General features: G+C 50.2%; 1 protein-coding gene across 1 annotated transcript; it reads right to left on the minus strand.

Moving 5' to 3' along the window:
• Window positions 1-827: 827 nt before the first annotated feature.
• On the minus strand, window positions 828-18529 carry SLC17A9 (solute carrier family 17 member 9). The gene is made up of 13 exons (XM_061441478.1): window positions 18374-18529; window positions 10355-10552; window positions 8691-8830; window positions 7921-8020; window positions 7055-7185; window positions 6288-6384; window positions 5336-5432; window positions 3287-3374; window positions 2938-2972; window positions 2271-2386; window positions 1755-1810; window positions 1588-1617; window positions 828-1478 (listed from the first exon to the last, which is right to left on the minus strand). The coding sequence occupies exons 1-13, from the start codon at window positions 18466-18468 to the stop codon at window positions 1315-1317; spliced, it is 1347 nt and encodes a 448-aa protein (XP_061297462.1). The 5' UTR covers window positions 18469-18529; the 3' UTR covers window positions 828-1314.
• Window positions 18530-20265: the final 1736 nt, after the last annotated feature.

Here is a 20265-nt window from a genome sequence, read left to right on the forward strand (position 1 = left end):
GGGAATCTGCTCCCAAGGCTCAGCTGAAGGTTCCTGGAGCTATCAAAGGGATCCTTTCAGGCTGTAAGCAGGGGGTGGGAGGGAAAGCTGTGAATTGCTTTAATACGAAACGTCAGTCACATTTAAAACAGAACCTCCAAAACCAGACACCGGAGGCTGGTAAACCCTTCCCTTCTAGAGATACTGTGGGGAAACCACTCAAAATAAGCAGAGTCGGGCCTCAAGTCCATAAAATATAGAATTTGGCACTTGGATTTAAAAATATTTATAAATAACTTAAGACATTCAGGCTCAGAGGCGTGTACAGCCGAGTGGTCCCCTCTGACACAGGGAACCGCAGGGATCCACGTCCAGTGCTACGGATCCCCAGTGCAGAAATTTGCTCTATGCTTAACACAGAAACAAAACCTGCCCCTTGCAGGCTCTTTGGAAAGACTCCTGTGTCCCTTTGGGAGCGCATGGAGGATGTGTCTAACCAAGCAAAAAGCATGTGGGAGAATAGATCCATCGTACAGGACGTGACCTGCTCTTCCAATACATTCACAGCATATGGCAAAACAGCTCCCAGGGGATTTCTTGGCTGCACCTACACCATGAGGTCAACCCAGTTATGCCTGATCTTGGGCAACTGCACCTTAGCTTGGCTCTCACATTGGAGGTGCTCTACATTAGCTCAGGGATGGAGTAAAGCCAAGCAGGAGAGATGGGATCCCTTGAGCAAAGATGGGCTCAGCTGATGCGAGAGATTTGCTTTGCCGCATCCCAGCTCAGCATCAATGCAACCTCGTGCCCCTGGGTCCACAGTAGACATCCAGCCAGAAAAGCCTGGAATTCATCTCAACCTGGCTTGTACCTATCAAGCAGGCTGCAAACGAAGGCACGCAAGAGAGGGGTAAGGGCAGAGGTACATCCATTTGGATTATTCCTTTCATTTAGTTCAGAGGACATGTGTCACCATCCGCCCTCCCTGTGGTCCCAAACCACAGCAGCCTTTGGAGACACACCGCATGAGCTGCTTCAGCCACATGGTGTTTGTCCACTACACACAGACTGGGGCACATTGGTCACGCTGGCTGTAAGCTCACTGGAGATGCTGAGCTGGAATGGCTCTGCAGGCCATCAGCTATGCCCTGAGCACACGGTAAACTCTGTATTTCTTTCCTCTCATGGGTTCCATCCAGACCCACAACGTATTTGGTCCCAATATATGTTTTCCTATTAAACACCTAAAAAAGTATGTTCTTTGGCACTTGTGCGATGAAGACACAAAGATGTGACATTCTCCTGCCCTTGGGCTGCCTGCTGGACTCATCTCTAGAGGTCCATATATGCAGAGTCTGTGTCCACCCTCTGGGCCTCCCCGAACAGGAGGAATGCACAGAGGCCAATGCTGTTAACAGCAGCCACCAGGTTGAAAACAGAGATCCAGGAGCCGGTCGTTTCAATCAGGTAACCAGCCAGGTACACGCAAATGACACCTGGGATGGGAGAGAAGAGAAAGGAATGCAAAGGCTCCAGATCCAGGTCCTGTTTTCCTGCAAGGATAGGACTGCCCAGGAGCAGCTGAGATTGAGGAAGGTACTTTACCTAGGAGGGCTCCACCTGTATTCCCAACACCTGTAAAGGAAAGCAGCTATATCACAGGAGGAAGCTGAGGCTGCACGTATGGAATAGACATTGCACAGAGCTCAAACCTTCCTGCTGATGACAGCATTCCCCCCTGCACAAACAGCCCTTCCCACAGGAATCCTTACCGAACAACAAGCCAGCACACGAGGGGGCCAGATCCTGCACGTTCACTGAAATGCCACTAGTGAGAAACACAGAGGAAAAATGGTTCTTTTAATGGAGCACGGCTCCTTTTTCATCATTCACCCCGAGTTCAGCTGTCAAACAAAAGGAAGGGACCAAGGCAATAAATGGCACTGGGGGGGAGAAAGGAGGAAAGAGGCTGAGAGTGAAGCAGCACCAGAGAGTACCAGGAGGAAAAGGATTCAACTTCAAGCGTTTAGAGGGACAAAAATGCAATTCCCTCCCTGCTTCAATCCCTAATCCCTGCTGGTCCCAGCCCTTCCCCACACTAGAAGTTTGCTGCATTATTTCCAACCCACTGAACCCCACCACCCTCACAAGGACCAACACAGGATGCTCAGGCAAGCACCACTTCTTGCTCTGACAGTAATAAGGGAGGCAGCTTCCTTCCGGACCCTGAAATGCCAAGTGTAGGGTAAGAGCTAAGGGCCACAGCTCCTGCTGCTGTAGCTGGTTACCTGTGGTTAAAGGTCTGGAGGCCAACAGAGGCGGAGGCAAACACTATTGCTTTGCAGAAGCTGGAGGTCTGGCCCAGGCACAAAGCAAAAATGCTCGAGACACCGGAGCCAATGACCTGGAAGAAAGGGAAAATCAAACACCACAGCACAGTCTCTGTAGGGAATAAAGTGAGTCCTTTCATGGACAAACTGTTCCCTTCTACAATGGCAAGAGCTCGTATGCACCAGGTGCTTCTCAAGCCTTTTTTTCCTTGGTGTCCTGCCTTTATGTGTCTGTCCAGAGGGATGGGATGCTGCGGGGTGGGAAGGATACGCTGTGCTCTCAACCAGCATTTCTATTTGTGTCCATCCTTGCATTGCTATTTCCTCAGTATCTAAGGGGTCATTTGGAGCGACAGAGTGCAGTTGGCCTCTGCCTGTGAAGGAAAACCTCTCTGGAGCACTCACACATCTCTGTGCTCAGCATCACTTTTGGTCCACGCTCTGTTCCTCAGTCAGGGGTTTGCGCTGTATTTCATTTCCCGTACATACTGATCACCAATCACTCTGCACCCTTTCCCTCTTTCCACCTATAACCACCAGCCCAGCTCCATAAGAAGTCTAATCTTGCCATGTAAGCAGAGCCCCACAGGTACTCAGGTGTGTCTCTTGTGGCTTCAGCTCTTACCTGCATGAACTTACGAATGGTGATGGTTTTGTAGCCTGGAAGAGAAAGGGAGAACTGGAGTTAAGCACAGCTCACCAGGTCTCTTTGCTCTCCAGCCAGAAGACCACAAGGTCAGTGGATTTCATACGGCCAGATTTCATCTCCAGGTGGATATTGCAAGTGAGATCAAAGGGAGCCTCAAGCACATGGATGGGCTTTGAACCCTGAAGTATTTATTCTGCTTTCAAATCAGAACCTCACGTCTATTTGCTGGGTCTTCACCCTACCAACAAGCCCACCTCCTCCCAGCCAGGTCCTCTTCCCACATCACATAAAATAAGAGCTGAGAAAAAGCCAAAAGAGCTCTTACCTTGGCTGATTAAATGATCAGACAGAAATCCACTGAACAAGCTTGTTGGAATCGCAACCAGCCAGGGGACTACATTAAACACCCAATCCTGAAAGGGAGCAAAAGTCAACAGAGGTTTGCTGTCAGAGCCGAGTTTCTTTGCAAACACTTTATGTGATAGTCTGTGTTATCTGTAGAAAGGAAAACAAATGGAGTGATCAGGACTGCTTGCATGCTCTCTACCCCCTTTATACAGCAAGCTCCCTGCTACACCCTGCATGACCCCAAAGTATTTAAGGCATCAGGAGCATCACGGGGCTGTAGCATCTGTGGGTTTCTTGTCTTTCCTTTTGCCCTGGTGACCCTGCAGAGGCAGAAAGCTCTGGGAAAGAGGGATTAAAGTTTACTGCTCCTAAAGGTGATGTGGCAGAGCCATAGAGCCCTGCAAAGCAAGTACAGACTTTACTCTGCCCTGTGGGTCATCAGTAAAGCTGCCAGCAGGATTCCGCCATTAGCTTCAGCCTCATTAGCAGCATCCCTGTGAAGCTGAGGGAACAGAGCTGGATTTTCTAACGTCAGGATTAGGAAGCGTTATGGGCAGCAACATATTTTGGCCTATTTTCAATTAAGCGAGCTTGCTGCAGTTGTAATCACAGATGATTACCGGACATCAGGATTAGAGCAGATCAGAGGCGTTTTGGTGCCCAGATCCCACGAGGAGCTGAAATCAGTGCGGGTTGGGCTGAGCTTCATCTCAGCTGGTTGAACCATCCATCATCCCCAGGGTATCCCTGTCACCCATGGGGGCATCCCTCCCTTCTTTGCCTGGTTTTAGGATGCCAGCTCTTGGGTGATCTTGGATTTGAACAATCCTGTTCCTGGATATCACATTAGGGTCCATTTCCAGCTTTCAGCGCCTCAGAACTTTGGGTCTTGATCACTTTTGGAAGTGCTACCCTATAGGGCTTGTGGTTGGGTGTCTGTTAACACAGACTGGGGTGGCTCAGCAAGTCAATCCCAGCACTCTGAACTGCCCATCCCCACAGCCCATCACCTGGAGCCAAACCCCTCCATCACCTCCATCCTGATGGGCTGCCAGCAGCGGTAAGGGCAGCCCACCTGCAGAAAGGGACATTGACCAGTAGGCGACACAGGCTTCCCACGTTAAGGATTATCATCCATCCTTTAAAATCAAGCATCCTCAAGCCCCTTTATATTAAAACATATGAAGCGATTACCAGATGCAGGAACGCTCATAGAGCATCTTACATAAAGGCACCATGATATAATGCTGAACAGATGGGAAATTACTGCTGCACAAGCACATTACTTGAGGTGCACAGATCTTGTCACTACAATATGTTTGCTCGTTTTAATACATGATTTTAATATGAATATCAAGTCTGCCATAAAGCACTTTGCTCATGTAATAGGAAAAGGCATTTGTAAGCAGCTCTGGAAAGTATAAAAACCTAACAGAGCCTAAAGATTGTCTTGAGTTTCTGAGAACCAGATCTAAATAGCAGCTCTCAGCCCAGATGAGCATTGCCTAGGCTTCTGATGAATGGGAGCATCGTTGGTGCTGAGGAGAGGGAAGCTGTTGTAGTAATTTTGTATGTGCTATTAAAGGTAATTATGATTTTCTCAGGCCTGAGATATACAATTCCAGTACAGGTGAAAACCCAAATGTGAATGGTGGTCATTTGCAACTGCATAGCATCATGAGCTCTGTGCCATTTGGAGACCTCAGAAGAAAAGCAGTCTAAAAGCCAAATATAACCCTCTCTTCCCTGTCATGAAGTGGCTCCAGCTCCACCTCACTTCAGCATCCCTAAAGAAGCAACTAGAAACCAGCCTCTGCCTACCTGAAGGGAGGATGCACCTCCAAATGTATGTGCAGGGGAACAACAGCTCCTAACCCCACAGAGAAACCTCCCGCCTCCTCCTGCTTCCCAGCCTGCTCTTACCAACTCCCTCTGCCATCGTATCCCTCCCTAACAACCCATTTCAGCTGGTACCCAGCACGACCTCATGTGCGCAGAGACCTGCAACGCCTCGGAGCCAACTTACTTTTGACTCGGGGAAAGTTTCCTTAAAGAAAGTTGGCAGCCAGGAGAGGAGAGTGAAAAACGTGCTGGCCGTGGAGAGCTGAGCGATGATGACAGCCCTGGAAACACGCAGCAGAGAGGAAATCATCAGGAGGGACAAGTCACTTTGGAAACAGGCACTCGAGCAACCAAATCTCTCAGCTCCTGCTCTATAAAGGGATCCCTCGCAGGGCTACAATTGCTTCCTGCTGTTTCCATAGGTAATGACTCCTTTTGGCTCGCCATTCCCAGCACTGCTGGTTCCTCCTCCTCATCATCACTCAGTGCCTGCATCAGGTAAGGTTAACTGCAGCAGCAATTGTGTGAGTGCATTTCCAAGTGCTGAGAGCTGGCCTGCTCCGAGAGGTGTTTAGGGCTTCCTAGGGATTTGTTATCAGCAGATGCTCCATGGTTATTCAAGGCAGGAATGGGCTTGCTGCCCTGCAGCCCCACCACCCCTCCTCCCTGTCTTAATGCAGCACTTGGGAGCATGCTTGGATGAGCTTCAGTACCGAATGCATCATCCCGAAGGAAAAAGAGCTATTAAAAAGATGTTTTGCCACCAGTGAGAACACCCCCGAGCAGCACTTCTTAGGAGCCCATTACAAGCAGCATTTCCAACCAGACTGGTGGAGAATATTACTCCAGAGGGGCACACAACATCCAGGAAACAGCCTGTGAAGGAAAAGGATTTGCCAGTAACATTGAAGCCTGACATTCCTCTGGATAGGACATAAACCCTTTTGTCAAGCTTACCTTTTTAGTTCTTTATTTATACAGAAGGGGTTGGAAAAGCTGGTCGTGTTGCCCAAAGACATAAATAAGTGGACAAAACACACATATGCAGAAGAAATAAGCACAGAGGGGAGGAAAAGCCCTTGGGAGGAGGCTGCTCCCCAGCCCTGCCAATGCTCAAGGCCACCGGAGCTGCCTACCATATCGGTGCCTTCCTGAACAGCTGCTTCCAAGGAACTTTGGTCTGCTTGGATATGGAGAGGCCTCTCATTAAACAGTCTATGGGGATGATGAGCTCTGCAGGGAAGAAAACGTACAAAGGGAAGCTTTGATCAGTGATTTTCTGTGCAGCTGGGAGGGAGCTTTGGGAGGCCGCTGTACAGCTACCTTCAATCTCCTCCTCACCCTTGTTTTTTGGCTATACAGCTATTGAATGCTCCTGAAAAGACCTTTTCATATGGACCAACGTTTTCCCACTGTATCCACATACTTTTCCCATCCAGCCACCTTCACCCATTTGTTATATTTCCTGTTATAATGAATGAAAAATCCCTTGGGCAGGGACCAGGATTGCATTTTGTGCAGCATCAGCCACACGCCAGGCTCCTGATGAGCTGGGCTCCCACACGTCACACTGTACTAATAATGCTGTAGCCAGATGTAAGGCTTTCCCCATGTGTGGAATTACTCCCAGACAGTTACCTCGGAAGAGACATTCCAGATTAACTGGTTTTTAAAAGCTCTGTGTGTAAATGCTCTTTGTTTGGAATAAGAATCTTGCCCTGCTTTAGCTTAATCCACTTTGAAGATCATGCTCTGTGTGATGTTTTCACTGGTACTTAAGGGGACCGAGGAGTCAGATCAGGCTCTTGGCAGCAATATAATCCAGTGTGGGACTTGGAATAGGAAATCAGCAATGCCAGAGCTCAAAACTGCCAGCACAAGGGATACAGGTGACTGGATTTACCTTTCTCACTCAGGAGGTACTTGCAGGTGCAGTAAACCCAGAGCAAAGTGAGCAAACCAGAGAAGTAGAAAACGCTTTCCCATCCATACCAATCCAGGAGGAGAGATCCAGCACCACCAATCACCAGTGTCCTGCAAGGAAAAACACCCTTGGATTACAGGTTTGGTCAAGAGCATTGGGACTGGATGCATCAGTGGGAGATGCTCCCCAGGGTGGATGCCACACATCACTAAATGCACTTAAAAGAGCTGCTGCACATCAGCCCTATCACACTGTGTCTTTGGAACCTGCCCTACTCCCTGCATGGCATCTTGGGCCAGATCCTCGCTCGGGCAGGAGAAACCATGAAAGGATCTCACCAGCCCCTCGAACACACATACCAGTAAAGAACATGGGGTTACTGGGGCACAGGAAGCATCTCAGAGAATGTGTAACACTGGAAAGCCAAGTGATTAAACACAGGAATGTTTCCATTTGGCTTTTAAGCAACCCTTCCATTTAGAAAGAATATTCTCGTGGCCATTAACATGAGACGTTACATTACCCCATCTATCAAAGAGGACAGGTGAGCAGTTTCAGGCCAGCCCTTGCTCTTCCTACCGAATCAGCCTGTTTCCCATAGTAATTCGAATGTTGCAAACCCCCTTCAAAGTCTGGCTTGAAAAGAAAGCTAAAACCATACATAAACCCTTGACATGCCCCACAGCAACTGCCTGAGGCTTCCTCAGCTGCAGCCGGTGTCCTCAAGGGCCCGGGAAGCCACGTGCAGTTTGGGCTGTGGGTTTTGCCTCCAAGTCTTCAATGGCATTTCACCACGTAGGATGTCCAGAGACTGCTGCTCGCTGCTCAAAGCCTTCTGGACTTACCCAAACTGCGAGCCGGTCCCCACTGTGCTGTAGGTGAAGGCTCGCTCGCTCTCACGGACCTTCTGGGATAGCAGGCTGGCCAGAGATGGGAAATACACCCCTATAAGCAACGGGAGGAGGGCAGGGAGCAGTCAGGCTCCTGTGCCCTTGAGAGCAAACCAACAGCAAATGGAAAGAACCCAGCAGGAGATAAACACCGAGAGAAAGCACCAAAACCTCTGGTGAATACAAAACAGGGGTATAAAACAAGGAAAGTGAATCCATCACCATGGAAGTTTTGTTTGTGGCCTTCTCCATAACCCCTGGTTTCATCATTACCCTGGCTGCTGTAAATCCATCGGTGCCAATGCACTTATCCCAGCAGCTCCCAAGCGCTGCAGCTTGGCAGGAGGGAAGGGAAATCATCCCAAATGAGCCAAAAGTTTTAGCAAGGACTGACTTTAGCCAAGTGCTTTGAAGGGGTTTTAAGACGTGGAAAACCAAGCAGGAACAGGGGTGGTTTCAGAAGCAGCAGCCCTTGCCCGGCACAGAGATTTCTACAGGGGAATGATTTGTCAGTGCCTTTCTCTAGAGATGTCACCTTCTTTTCCAGTGGAAGTCCTGGATGTGGAGACAGTTTTGAGGCAGAGAGGATGGCTCAAACATGCAGGAGAAGGGTCCATGCAGCCCAAAGCACATGGCTTGCATCTGAATTCACTGCACAAGAGCCCCCGTGCAAGGAAGCCCATGGGCAGACGGACACAGGCACGGGCTCAGGACATGGGTCTCACCTTGCAGCAACCCCATGAGGAACCTGGAGGAGGCCATGAAAGCGAGATGTGCAGAAGTGATGTGGGTGAGCAGCGGGGTGAGCACCGTGAGGAACCCCCAGGCCGATGCCGACAGGAGGAGGACTTTCTCACCTCCTATTCTGGAACACAGAAACCACGTTATCAAAACCAAGGGGAGGGCGAAAGGGCAAAGCCCCCCAGCCAGGACCCAAGGGCTTTTCCCATTTCAGCCTGTTTTTAAGAGCCACCTTTCAGACAAACCTGTTCTTCCCTCACAAACGTCTTTAGCCCCTCAGGAGCAGCTGTGACCTCCTGTCCCTTCCCACCTCAGCCTCTCCTGGAGCAGGCAGTGAGTTGGGATTGCTCCCACCAGGACACTGGCCACCAGTGCTGCCCACACAGCTCCAGCACACACCAACCCTAGAGGCAGCACCACATTGATGTGCTCAAGGCTCTAACAGAGGGGAAGCTCAAGCTGGCATCGCCATCCTGCTTCTCTTATTCAGTGATGGTGTTTTCTCTTCCATCTGCTCCTTTGCACCAGATCTGCCTGTTCAGATGTGAGTTTTTGCTTGCAAACTACTGAGGAACACAATGAAACAGCATAGTGCACTGCATGGATAAGGTGCCTCTTCCAGGCATGTGTTCCTCACAAAGGATTTCACAGGAAAAGCCTCATAAGAATGGGGTGGCTGGGGTAAGGAACCCGAGCAGGTGATTACTCAGATCTTTCCTTACAGTTAGCTGGGGAAGTTGGTTTTTAATTGATGTGATAAAATGGAGACACTTGTTTTCCCCAAACATGATGGAAACTGTGATGGGGGTTTGCTTGTGCATGAGAACAGAGGGTGGAAAAACTGGAGGTGCTGAACTGAAAATGAAGGCGGGCTGTGCAGATCAAATCGAAGCTGTAGGGCTTGCAAAAGGAAATGTTTTCTTCTTGTGATTAGTGACTTCAGCTATAAACCCTTCCTGTCCAGCACTGCTGGGGTCAAACTGTTTGTAAATGGACAATGAGCAGCAGCCATGAACCCCAGTTCATGAAGAGCATCAGCATTTATCACTTCCCTAAAATAAATCCTGCTTCACACCCACTATTTCTTTCATATAAGCCTGTGGGTTTGCTTTTTTCACTCCAATTACAGAAGCAGTGCTAAAAACAACCTCCATCAGAGGAATTACGCTGGTATAGAAGTGCTCTTCACTGTTTCCAGGTGACAAAACCCCTATGTTGGTCTGAAGTGTCCATTAATGTGACTGTAGATCTCTCCTGGCAGTTGCTCTGTAGGAGCTCTTGAGGCCATAATGGTTGTGTGGATACCCCCTGTGTTTGCTGGGCATTTTGGCTATGCAAAGTCCATCAGTGCACACTGCCCTGTAAGCAGTGCAGCAATTTCAAGGCAAAGGAATCTAATCAGACAAAACTACACATCCCCTTTGAGTCAGAGCTATAGACCCTGAGTGAGGCTGGTGGAGAGACCTCAACAGCTCTCAGAGCAATCTGCAGTGCCCCATAAAGCATCTCCCCATGGATACCCTTCACCCCATCACTGTCCCAAGGTGAAACTTGGCACTGCCAAGACTAGAACTGGGGTTGGTCAAAACCAATCTGTGTCATTAAATAAAGCCCGAGCAGAGGCCAACATGAGAACAGTTTCCAGTACTGGTCACTGATGTGTCCCCCGATAATCTGTGTCAAGCAGTAGCCCCAGAAGAAGCTGCTGAGCACTATCCCGGACTGCTTCTTGTCCCAGTCGAAGTAGGTGCTCAGGGCGACGGCGCAGATGGGCACGGTGACACGGGCGCAGTACAGCAGGCACGTCCCCAGCAGCAACATCACCGTCCAGACACGGGCCTCGGGTCTGCAAGGAGGGAGAGGAAGATGGGGAACGGTCTGTGGGGTAGATCCATGCACAGCGAGGGCTCACGGGTCAGTCTTCGCTTGCAAGCTGAGTCTGTCTTCAGAAAGGTCAATGCAATCCCCTGTGGCACAGTGGTTCTGACACAGCTGGTGACTTTATGAATGATGCTAACTTTCAACCCAAACACTATTTGACCCCAGCAGTAAAATAACGCCTGTCCAGAGGCTGCAAGGTGGAATGGGCAGCTCCTGCATTGCTGTGGATAGAGGGAAAGGAGGGGGAACCGGTTTGCATTTTTTTCCCCAAACAAAAGCTTTAGAAACTGTTCTTCAAAAGATAAGGGTAACAAAGGAAAGGTCAGTGCATGAGGTTGGAGGTATTTGCATAAGACACACCGTCTTGGTAGCAAACATTTGCTATTTGGCATTCCTACCCATTCCCCAGGGAGGGTGGCTGTGTGGTACTCCTCCTAAACAGGAGAGAGATGGAGGTTTTCTTTAGTAAGAGACAAGATATGATGGGGCTAAATAGCCCAAAGAGAGGAGCAAGATAATCCAGGCTGGCCTGATAAGAAGCCTAAGATAATATGAGCAATAATACATTAACAGAATACATTTTCTGGTACATAAGTACCCAGCCTCAAGAAAAGTGCACCCCCCTTCAGAAGATACAGGCTGGAAATAAGTGGGAAAGCAGTTTTCTCCTGCTCCAAGTCAGCAGTGTTATTCTGGAGCAGAGACCCACATCCTCCTGTAAACTTCAAGCTGCGATACCTGAACTCTTCTGCCTCCCCTCAGTCCCACTAACATCAGCCTGGATCCCCCTTTGCTGCGAATCACAGAGTTGAAGGCTTAGTATGAACCCCACCATTTGTATTTGGTTATTTCTATGCCCAGAGCACAAAAGCACTGGGCAAACAGACTCGCTCTGCTCCAGAGATGACTGCGGAATTCACCGTACCGGGGCATTAACCTCTGTGCTTTCCACCCCACTAAACATACCCACCTCCCGCGCGGGAACCAACCTGGGTCACTTCGTGTGTCAAAGTGAGCACTTATCCCTCTGTCCTGGAACGATGATAAATGCAGGTTAATCCCACACAGCACAAACCCATTTATAAACGTGTCAAACGGCCCCTCACGGCGGGAGGCAAAGGAACAATGAAAAGGAGAACACGCCGGGCACTTGGACCCATCGGAGGTGGATTTATTGCTGTTTGCTGGCAGGGCAGATAAGCAGCTCAGTGCCAACCTCTGGCAGGAGGCACTGGAAGGGTTTCAGTTGGTGATTTGGAGGTTGGAACTGTTGTTACTGTGGACACGTAGGAAATAACACAGGAACCAGAAAACCTCACGTATCTTTGCTGGGGGAATGGGTAAGCACGGGTTGAACTGCCCCATTTGAACTGATAAACGCTCTCAGAGTCCCTCCTGGTCCCGCAGCAAGAGGAAGGGATGCAGCAATCGTACCTGAAGTTGGTATGATTTGGGTTTTAATCAGCTCTGGGATCAGCAGATCCACCAACTTCACCTTCCCATGGGAAAGCACAATGAAGCCAAAGGCTCCTGGATGCCACGTGGCCTGGTCAGACCAAGCCCAGCAGGACAACGTGGGCAGGGCTTGGGTATAAATCTCCCATCAGAGGGCAGATGGGGAGCAACTGGCAATGGAAAACGTTATGGAGGGGAGTCTGAGACAATCCAAGACGGGATGCTCGCAGGTATAAGCGACCAACCTTCTGCACCCATCAAAATGGGCTGTTGCCAGAGCAGCTCCATAATCTCCCCTGTTATCTCCAGTGATTATTTTGAGCTATTGAACCTGCAGCTATTGAGGTGACAAAGTCAAAGGCAGCAGCCTGCGATGTGCGTAGGTATCTCCTATTATTTAGCTGCCAAGGTAGTTTTCTACATTGTGCTTTTCCCCCTGGAGCAAAGGGAGAGCTTTATGAGTTTTCTCACTGGATGAGCTCTGCCTCTTCTCCCAGCAGTTATTCTGATGAACACAGCAGCATTTAATGGGATATTAGAACGACATTTCTTCCTTGGCCCTAAACCTTGTCTGGCTCTGCTAGGTGTGACATGGAGAGAAAAAGACTTGTGCAGCTCAACCAGCCTTTACTCTGCTTCTCTTTGTAATATTGCCATGGTCTGTTCCACGTTAGCAACTGGGAAACGCAGCAATGACCGTGCCCAAGGAAGGTGCAGGCACAGGTTGGTGCTAATGGATTGAACCCCACATGGCAATGAGCAGGCTGCCAGGCAGCTCTGGCTTCAGGGCAGAGAGGCAGGAGGGGATGCTGTGAGATCCCAAGCTTCTTTGTCACTCCAATAAGGAGGGCAGAGCCACCCAAGCCCCCAGCCCCTGTGTTGGGGCACTCAGGGGGATTTAGGGGTGTGGAGGGACGAACACCATTCAAAGCACAGCTCAGATACAGCAGTGGGAAGGGATTCCCATGCAGGGATGCTCTCCTGACAATCCTCATCCCCAGGTGATGTTTGGATAGAAATCCAGTGAATTTATTCTCTTGACTTATATGCTTTTTCAGGAGCACTATATAAGCCCCTAGGTACATGATGCAGTGCCAATGCTTTGATTACTCCACTCTATACATTCATATTCTCCTCCCATATGTTTAAATGCATCAGTAGAGACTTGTGCTCAAAACAAGTGGAGGTGATAAAGACGGCTTCAGACTACCACTTGCTCCACAGGTAGCATATCCAGGTAGGACAATCCACTCAAACAATACGAGTGACAAATGTAATCACTGGGTGCCCACACCCACTTGAGAACATAGCAAGAATTATTCCTCTGCAAGGACAATGATGTGCTTGCATCAGAGGAAAGAGCTCTTAAATGCATTTTCTCCTAATTGTAGTTATCACAGAGGCTGCCGATGAGTCAATGCTCTGCTCAGTGAAAAACAACAACAGCAAAGGTTACAGGAGAAACCTCCACTAGCACAGAGGGGGGAAAATAGAGCTCTCCTTCAAAAAGTAAGGAATAATGACAACTCAAACACTAGTTTTGGGGGTAAAAGCAGCCGTCTGAGAAGTGGAGCTTTATCAGGATTAATGAATTTAGTCTAATGGATTAACTGAGGAGGGAGGTAGAGATAATCTGTGCTGGAGACAACCAAACTGAGTCAGAATAAAACCTACCTAAACTTAAGGAGGTCGCAGCCATCGGTGTCATTGGTGCCACCATGCCCATCCCACCAGCCAAGAGGACAGACTGAGCATCTCCCCACAATGGTACTGGCTAAGCCCCAGCTATGTGGGGCAGAAACCTCCATGAGAACAGGCAGCCACCCCCAAACTATTGGCAGGTGAACAACCAGAGCTTGTCTGGAGACACCTAATTGACTGAATTGGATGCCCATGATGGCAGTGACTCGCTGGTGCCCAGTCTGTGCTCTCCTGACCTGTCCTGCCTCTCTGCTTCCAGGCACTGCAGGTGCATCCCCTCTGCATGGCACCAAAACCCTCTTTACTGAGTGCAGCAGTCATGAAGCTAGAAAACACTTCCTATTTCATAACCGCCAACCACCACCCAGACAGACTATAATTAGTTCAAGCCCTAATGACTCTTCCTGGGTGGCTTTTGTATTGCAGCAGCCCTACATTTGAGCAGCTCTGCTTGATGTCCCTTGGTCCTCCTCTAAACACAGCCCTGGGTGCTTGGGGGGGGGGGGGGGGGTCACAGCTTTGCTTTTCAGCACCCAGCGATGCCCTTGGGACCCAGCTCCCACCAACCAAACAGGTCCCCTGCCCAGGGCGCAGTGGTTAGGATTGATTTCCAAGGATGCCCGAGAGCCCTAAAGAGGCAAACCCAAGCTGAGCTGTCCTGCGGTGGAAGGGGAGCCAGCAGCACAGGGTATCTTTATTTGCAGTGTGTTTTCCTGCTGGAGGAATTTCTCCAGTAGATGCCACAGAGCAAATATTTATTTAACTTTATTTCTCTTGACTTGCTCCCTCCTTTCCCCCTGCTCTGTCTGTTGGCAGACACTGCAGGGCACTGTTAAAATGGACTTGCTGGAGTTGAGGCTATCAATCAGATCACAGTTTAGTACCCCCTTCAAGGCACGGGTTTGGGCCGTTGGGTATTTTCAGGTGGTAAAAGAGCTGTGTTAGCAATGCTACAAACAGCCTGCCCCAGCAACAGCTCTTGGCCAGAAGCTGTCTCTGAGGTTTGTGGGTGTTTTCCATAACTGGAAGTGGGAGAAGATTTGGGAGCTGTAGCTCCTGATCTGCGCTGGAGCAGTGCCATGGCCAATGTGGGCACAAGCACCGGCAGCAGGGCACACCGCCTACCCTTAGGGCATCTTCACCTCAGTTCCCTTCTCTATAAACAGACTGAAATAGCTCTGTGGGAGATGCACGGAGGATACATCCTCAGGAGCCACCTCCACTGCCCCCAGCCTGCTTGCTCATCCCCACCACCAGCAGTGGACACTCGCTCATCCCTGCCAGAACCCCAGAGCAGGATGGGGATGAGCCCACATGCTGGTCCCCAGCTCCCAGCCACACTGAAGGGCCAACAGCTCCAGACCAAGGGCACCCTGCAGCCCAAGCATGGGACCACCTCCCAGGGGAACATCCCCAGCACATGCCTGCGGTCCCCCTCTGCCTGGTCACTTGCCTCAACATGGGATGCTTCCCTCCTTGTCACCCATTCCCAACCCCATTGGAGCATCCCCCTTCTAAAACCTCTTTTCCACCTTACTTGCCTATGGCTTTAATTTACTGTAATCACCACCACAACTGCAGCCTGACTGATGTGGCATAAACACGGCAGCCATGCCCACACTCCTGTGCAGGCAGGTAATACCCAGGTAGTTATTTCTAAGGCACTTTGACCGTCCTCTCACTGCTCCCTCAACAAGAATTCCTCCCTCCCTTGGAAATCCATCACGCTTGTCAAGAGAGAGGTGAATTCCTCCCCTCCTCGAGCTGATTCTGTCACGCTGCAGACTGGCTCCAAGCTAATGATTTGTCGCTGTCAAAAGGAGCTTTGGGGTTTAGAGGAGGGGTTTTTTCTCTCCCCATGCACCCGCTGACAGCCAACAAGAGCAGCACAGAGGACACTGGGCTTTTTTAGCTGGGAAAGTTGCTGGTTTCCTGCCCGCCTCCTGTGCACAAGCTCCCTGTGCAGAGCCGCAGATGGCAACAAAGTGGTGCTCAGCGAGCACGGCTCTGGGTTTATTCCCTCTCTTCATTTCTTGCTTTTGGCAAAAGCAGGGGTGAAATAAGATTTCAGCAGCTCATATGAGCTGGAAAGGGTTGTTAAGTGGAGGTGGTGGGAAAACATAATGCTACAGCACTCGCATGCTTTGCACGCTGATCTAAGGGCATTCATGGGGCAGCCAGCCTGAACTGTGTCTTCCTTATGTTTTCCAAGGGGATAAAGTCCTCAGCAAGGTCATGATTAAAACCAGGGTGAGGAATGGGTACAATAAAATAACCCCACCACCAACAAATGCAACTAAAGCTGCAACATCGTGTTGGCAGGACTCAGAAACACAACGGGACCGCTGGCTCCAGGCACGGTCAGGAGCGCAGTCAGGAGACTGGAGACCAGCCTGAGGCCAGTGCTGTGACTCCTGTTATCTCTGGAGCTTAAAGAAACGGATAGAAAATCCCTTGTCTTCGGGTGTAGCCAGAGGCTGGGAGAGGCAGAGTGGTTTCGGGAGTCATCTCTTTCCCAGGACACACTGACTTTTCCATGTTGTGTTTATCTGCTGGAGGCACCACCCCAAATGCCAGCCCCATATCTGCTGCTGGACCCACTTTGTGTGCAGCCTTTGGCAACTGAGTTATCTTCTTACTGCTTCGGTCCTCCCCCGGTTAAACCAGAGATGCTTAAACACATCTACATGCCCCGGTCCTGCCTTGGCACGTTAAGATCTCCATTTAAAAGTGCTATCTAAATGTCCAGATGCGCTACATAAAGTGCTGCTCTTGGAAGAGGAAGAGGAGACACGCAATAACGGAGCCATTGGAAACCTGCACAAACGTTTGGGAAAGGCAGCTGGAAAGGCAGGATGAAACACAGGGCAAGAACATGGAAGAGGAAGGAAAAGCCATCTGAGAAAGGGGAGGACAAAAGAAGAAGCAGCATGAACAAAGATGGCAAAATAAACCTGCCAAGATAACTGCTGATCCCTCCTTGCACTGACGGCGCAGACAGATCTTGGAAGGCTGCCTGGTATGTCTTTTGTAGGAGCACGAAAGGAGAACCCATGTCACTTCCCCCACTTGATAAGACCTTGCCTTCCTGGCAAGAACTCACACTGGGAAATGGGGAGAGCTCTTTATTTGCATATGCTGTTTGAAAACTGGCCACCAGATTGACTTTAAACCACCCAATGAGGGATTTTATCCAACTCAACCAACCTGCACCGTGATGTGGCTGCTCACTCCTCCTTTCTGCTCTTCCTTTGCCCTTCCCACCCTCTGCCTGCCCATAAAGCCTAGTCGATCATGGGCTGTGACCACATGTGTGTGTCTACACCAAACAACAGGCAAAGGAGCTCAGCTTCTGTAAATGACAGCAATAGAGATAAGGATCTGATGGGAGTAATGGTTATCCTGCTGCTCCTTCCCCGTAACCAGGTTCTTTCTATTACTAGCAGCACTTAAGATGATCAGAATCACTGCAAAATACGTCTGTCTCGAGCCACAGACTGTCTTCATCTACATCCACTTTCATTTGGGAAAGTGTTATCGAGGGGTTTCAAAGAGATTTGGGGAAACAGGAGGGTTCATTCTGGCCAAATGTGTTGATTTTGTACTAGAGGAAGAACATCTAAATGGAAATTCGCTTCATGGAAACTTGGTGCGAGGTTCTTCCTCTCCCACCCCTCCTGTTTCACAGAGGGAAAAGTTAGAAAGGGGGAGACAGAGAGAAAGGAATATTCCTAAGTGCTAAAATTTTCCAATTTTAAGCAACCCCAGCACCAAAAGTCTGCTTTTGAGACCTTTTAGGTGAGATAAGCATGGGTTTGATTGGAATTTCGGGCTTTGACTGCTGGAAAAATCCCCTTGGGGATGGAAGTTTAAAGCAGCCATCATCCTGCTGCCCCTGCAGGAAGTGACTGATGATAAACCTCGATTTATCCAGTGGCTGCCTGTTGTTGTTGGAAAGGGCAATCCCTCCCCTTGGTGTTCCACCTTCCACTGGACCATGTTGCTCAAAGCCCCATCCAACCTGGCCCGTTTGCTTATCCCCCGACTGTTAAAAGTGCTCAGTTTGGGCTTAATAATGTTTTAAGTGTTTTAATTACTTAACTTCAAGAACGGTTCGTGCTGCTGCCCAGCAACTATTCCAGACTTTACCTTAAGTAATTATCATCACCAGCACAAGCATCCCTGCTGCAACACTTCGATAAGAATCTCTCAGTGGTCTCAGCACTATGACTGCAGGCCAGAAATAAGCTCAAAAGGCTTTTTCCCCCTCTTGTTTCACACTAATCCCAGACCTTCCCCTTTTCCTCTACCATCTCCGTTGGAGCCGGCAAAGCGAAGCAGCGGGGACTGCCCGGGGTGGTGAGGCCGCGTACCCCGGTCCCATCCTCCTGCACCCGCGGGGGGGGGAGGCAGCACCGGGGCGATGCGGGCTTGGACCGGCCGCATCCCGGCCGAGGTCCCGACGCGGAACACCGGGCGCTCCCGACCCCCCCTCAGGCTGCCCGACCCCCTCCATCCCGAAGCTGCATCTTTCCCTGGAGCTGCATCAGGCGGCGGCGAGGGACCGAGGGATGCTGTGGGGGGTGTCCCGGGAGAGCGCTGCGAGCGGGGAAGCAGGGTCCAGCCTTACCTGGACCAGTGCGGGTCCCCGCCGCCATCCCTCCTCACGCCGCCGTGCTCGGCGCTGCTCACCGGCACCTTCCTGCCGCCGCCACCCGCGGCCATGCGGGCAGCGCCTTCCGCCTCGGCTCCGCTCACATCGCGGCGGCCGCCGGCTCCCTCCCCCTGCCGGGCCGCGGCCACGTGTCAGCGCCTCCCGCCGCCCCGTTCCGGGAAGTCCCGCAGCGGGCGGGTCCCGGTCCCTGTCCCCGGTGCCGGTCCCGGGGCGGTGTCGAACCCGCGGCCCCCGGCGGGGTCGTGGTCTCCATCCGGCACCCACAGAACTGCGGGGTTTTAGCTCTTTCCCCTTTTCCTTCGGTAAATACTGACCCCCCCCATCGGCAAAACCAAACGGGGTTACGAGAGGGGCTGAACCGTGTCCCTCCTCACCTGATACCAGACCGCAACACTTGCGGAGCCCCCTGCGCCTCCAGCTTCCATGGGTTTGCGAGCAGAAGAGTCTCGCTCTGCTTTCTCAGGATTAGAATTGAACATTATATTCCTATCTAAAGAATTTAATGAATAAAGAGGAATCGGTGTTGTTACAGCTTGATTTAACTCTGTTGCATAGGGCTGAGGTCATGATGTAACTGAAAGAAAGGACCAGAGTCAGTTATAGAAATAGAATCACAGACTGGTGTGGGTTGCAAGGGACCTTAAATCATCTAATTCCAACCGATCCACATCTTCCACGAGACAAGTGTGCAAGAAACTCAAAATAGATCATTAAAACGGTGGTTATTTCAGTCAAAATAAGAGGACTCATGACTCATTTCAGGAATATCAAGGGAGCCAGCAGAAGAGCATTACAAAATCATCCAGGTGATTCTGTGGCTGGCAGCAGCATGGATGCAGACACAACAAAACCTGAGGTCAGCAAAGGACCGAGGAGCTTCTGCCCAGGCTCACCAAGGTCATACACAACCCTGGGGAAGGCGCCAGCGTCTGGGTACCAAACTGCACCAGGTACAGGATGCAGGTGCAGGGCAGGCATCTCCCCTCTGCTCCTGTAAATGCCCACTGAAATCAAGCCTTTAGCAGACTGATGTTTACCTAACTCACCCATTCTTCTTCTAACATGAATACCTTGCAGGTCCCTAGCAGTCAGCTACTTAAATCAAGAGGGGTAACTGCATTACCGAGTTGAACTTCAGGGAGTCAAATAGCAAAGAGGTTCCTTATGCCCATAGAGAACTCCAGAAGAAGGCTGCCAGGGCTGACCAAAGCAAGAATCATACTTTGCCCTTTGCTTCAGCATTTCTTCCTCAGAGATATGTACCCCAAAATGCCCTTGACACAGTCACACAGACCTGCTGCCAGCTGAGAAAAGCAATACAAGCTTTGCTACAAGTGGAAACTGAGAGGAACCATGTGTAGTAACCACAGGGCTTAACCTCCATCCAGTAGTAAGCTTTCCGCCCTTTATTTGGACAGGAAACTGGAAACTATAAAGTATTTTTATTCACTCTGCTACTGTGTCCGTTTCCAGAAGAGGGAGCCAAGGCATGGGAAAACGCAGCCAAAAATCAAAGCCATTGTTCAACGTGGGGGGTTTTAAACAGTGTGTATGCTTGGAGTTAATTCAAGGCAGGAGGGGACCCGAGTGCTGATGTAACTACACAAGTGAAATGCATGTCATAAGCTCAGAAACGAACTAAAGAAGTCTTGGGCATGGGACAGTAATCACATCTACAGACAACTTACTAACTTGAACCCCTGCATGAGTTACTGCTACGCTAAGTCTCACTGCTGTGGGATGCAAGACACAACAGCAGCTGCTAACTTACCAAAATAAGGATGCAGTTTAGAAATCAAGCACAGTGCAGCTTTCTTTAGGTATTGTAACTCTTCAGTTCCTCTCCC

This window comes from Pezoporus flaviventris, unplaced genomic scaffold (assembly GCF_033815535.1).
Source record: "Pezoporus flaviventris isolate CSIRO_AGI_PZ_B2104156 unplaced genomic scaffold, CSIRO_AGI_Pfla_v1 ptg000213l, whole genome shotgun sequence".
Classification (NCBI taxonomy): domain Eukaryota; kingdom Metazoa; phylum Chordata; class Aves; order Psittaciformes; family Psittacidae; genus Pezoporus; species Pezoporus flaviventris.

Coding starts and splice junctions, on each gene's coding strand:
- SLC17A9 (XM_061441478.1), bottom strand. CDS start 18,468: ATGGCCGCGGGTGGCGGCGGCAGGAAGGTGCCGGTGAGCAGCGCCGAG. Junction 2,973..3,286: donor TGATCATTTAATCAGCCAAG/GTAAGAGCTCTT, acceptor TTTCTCTTCCAG/GCTACAAAACCATCACCATT. Junction 1,618..1,754: donor GTGTGCTGGCTTGTTGTTCG/GTAAGGATTCCT, acceptor TTTCCTTTACAG/GTGTTGGGAATACAGGTGGA.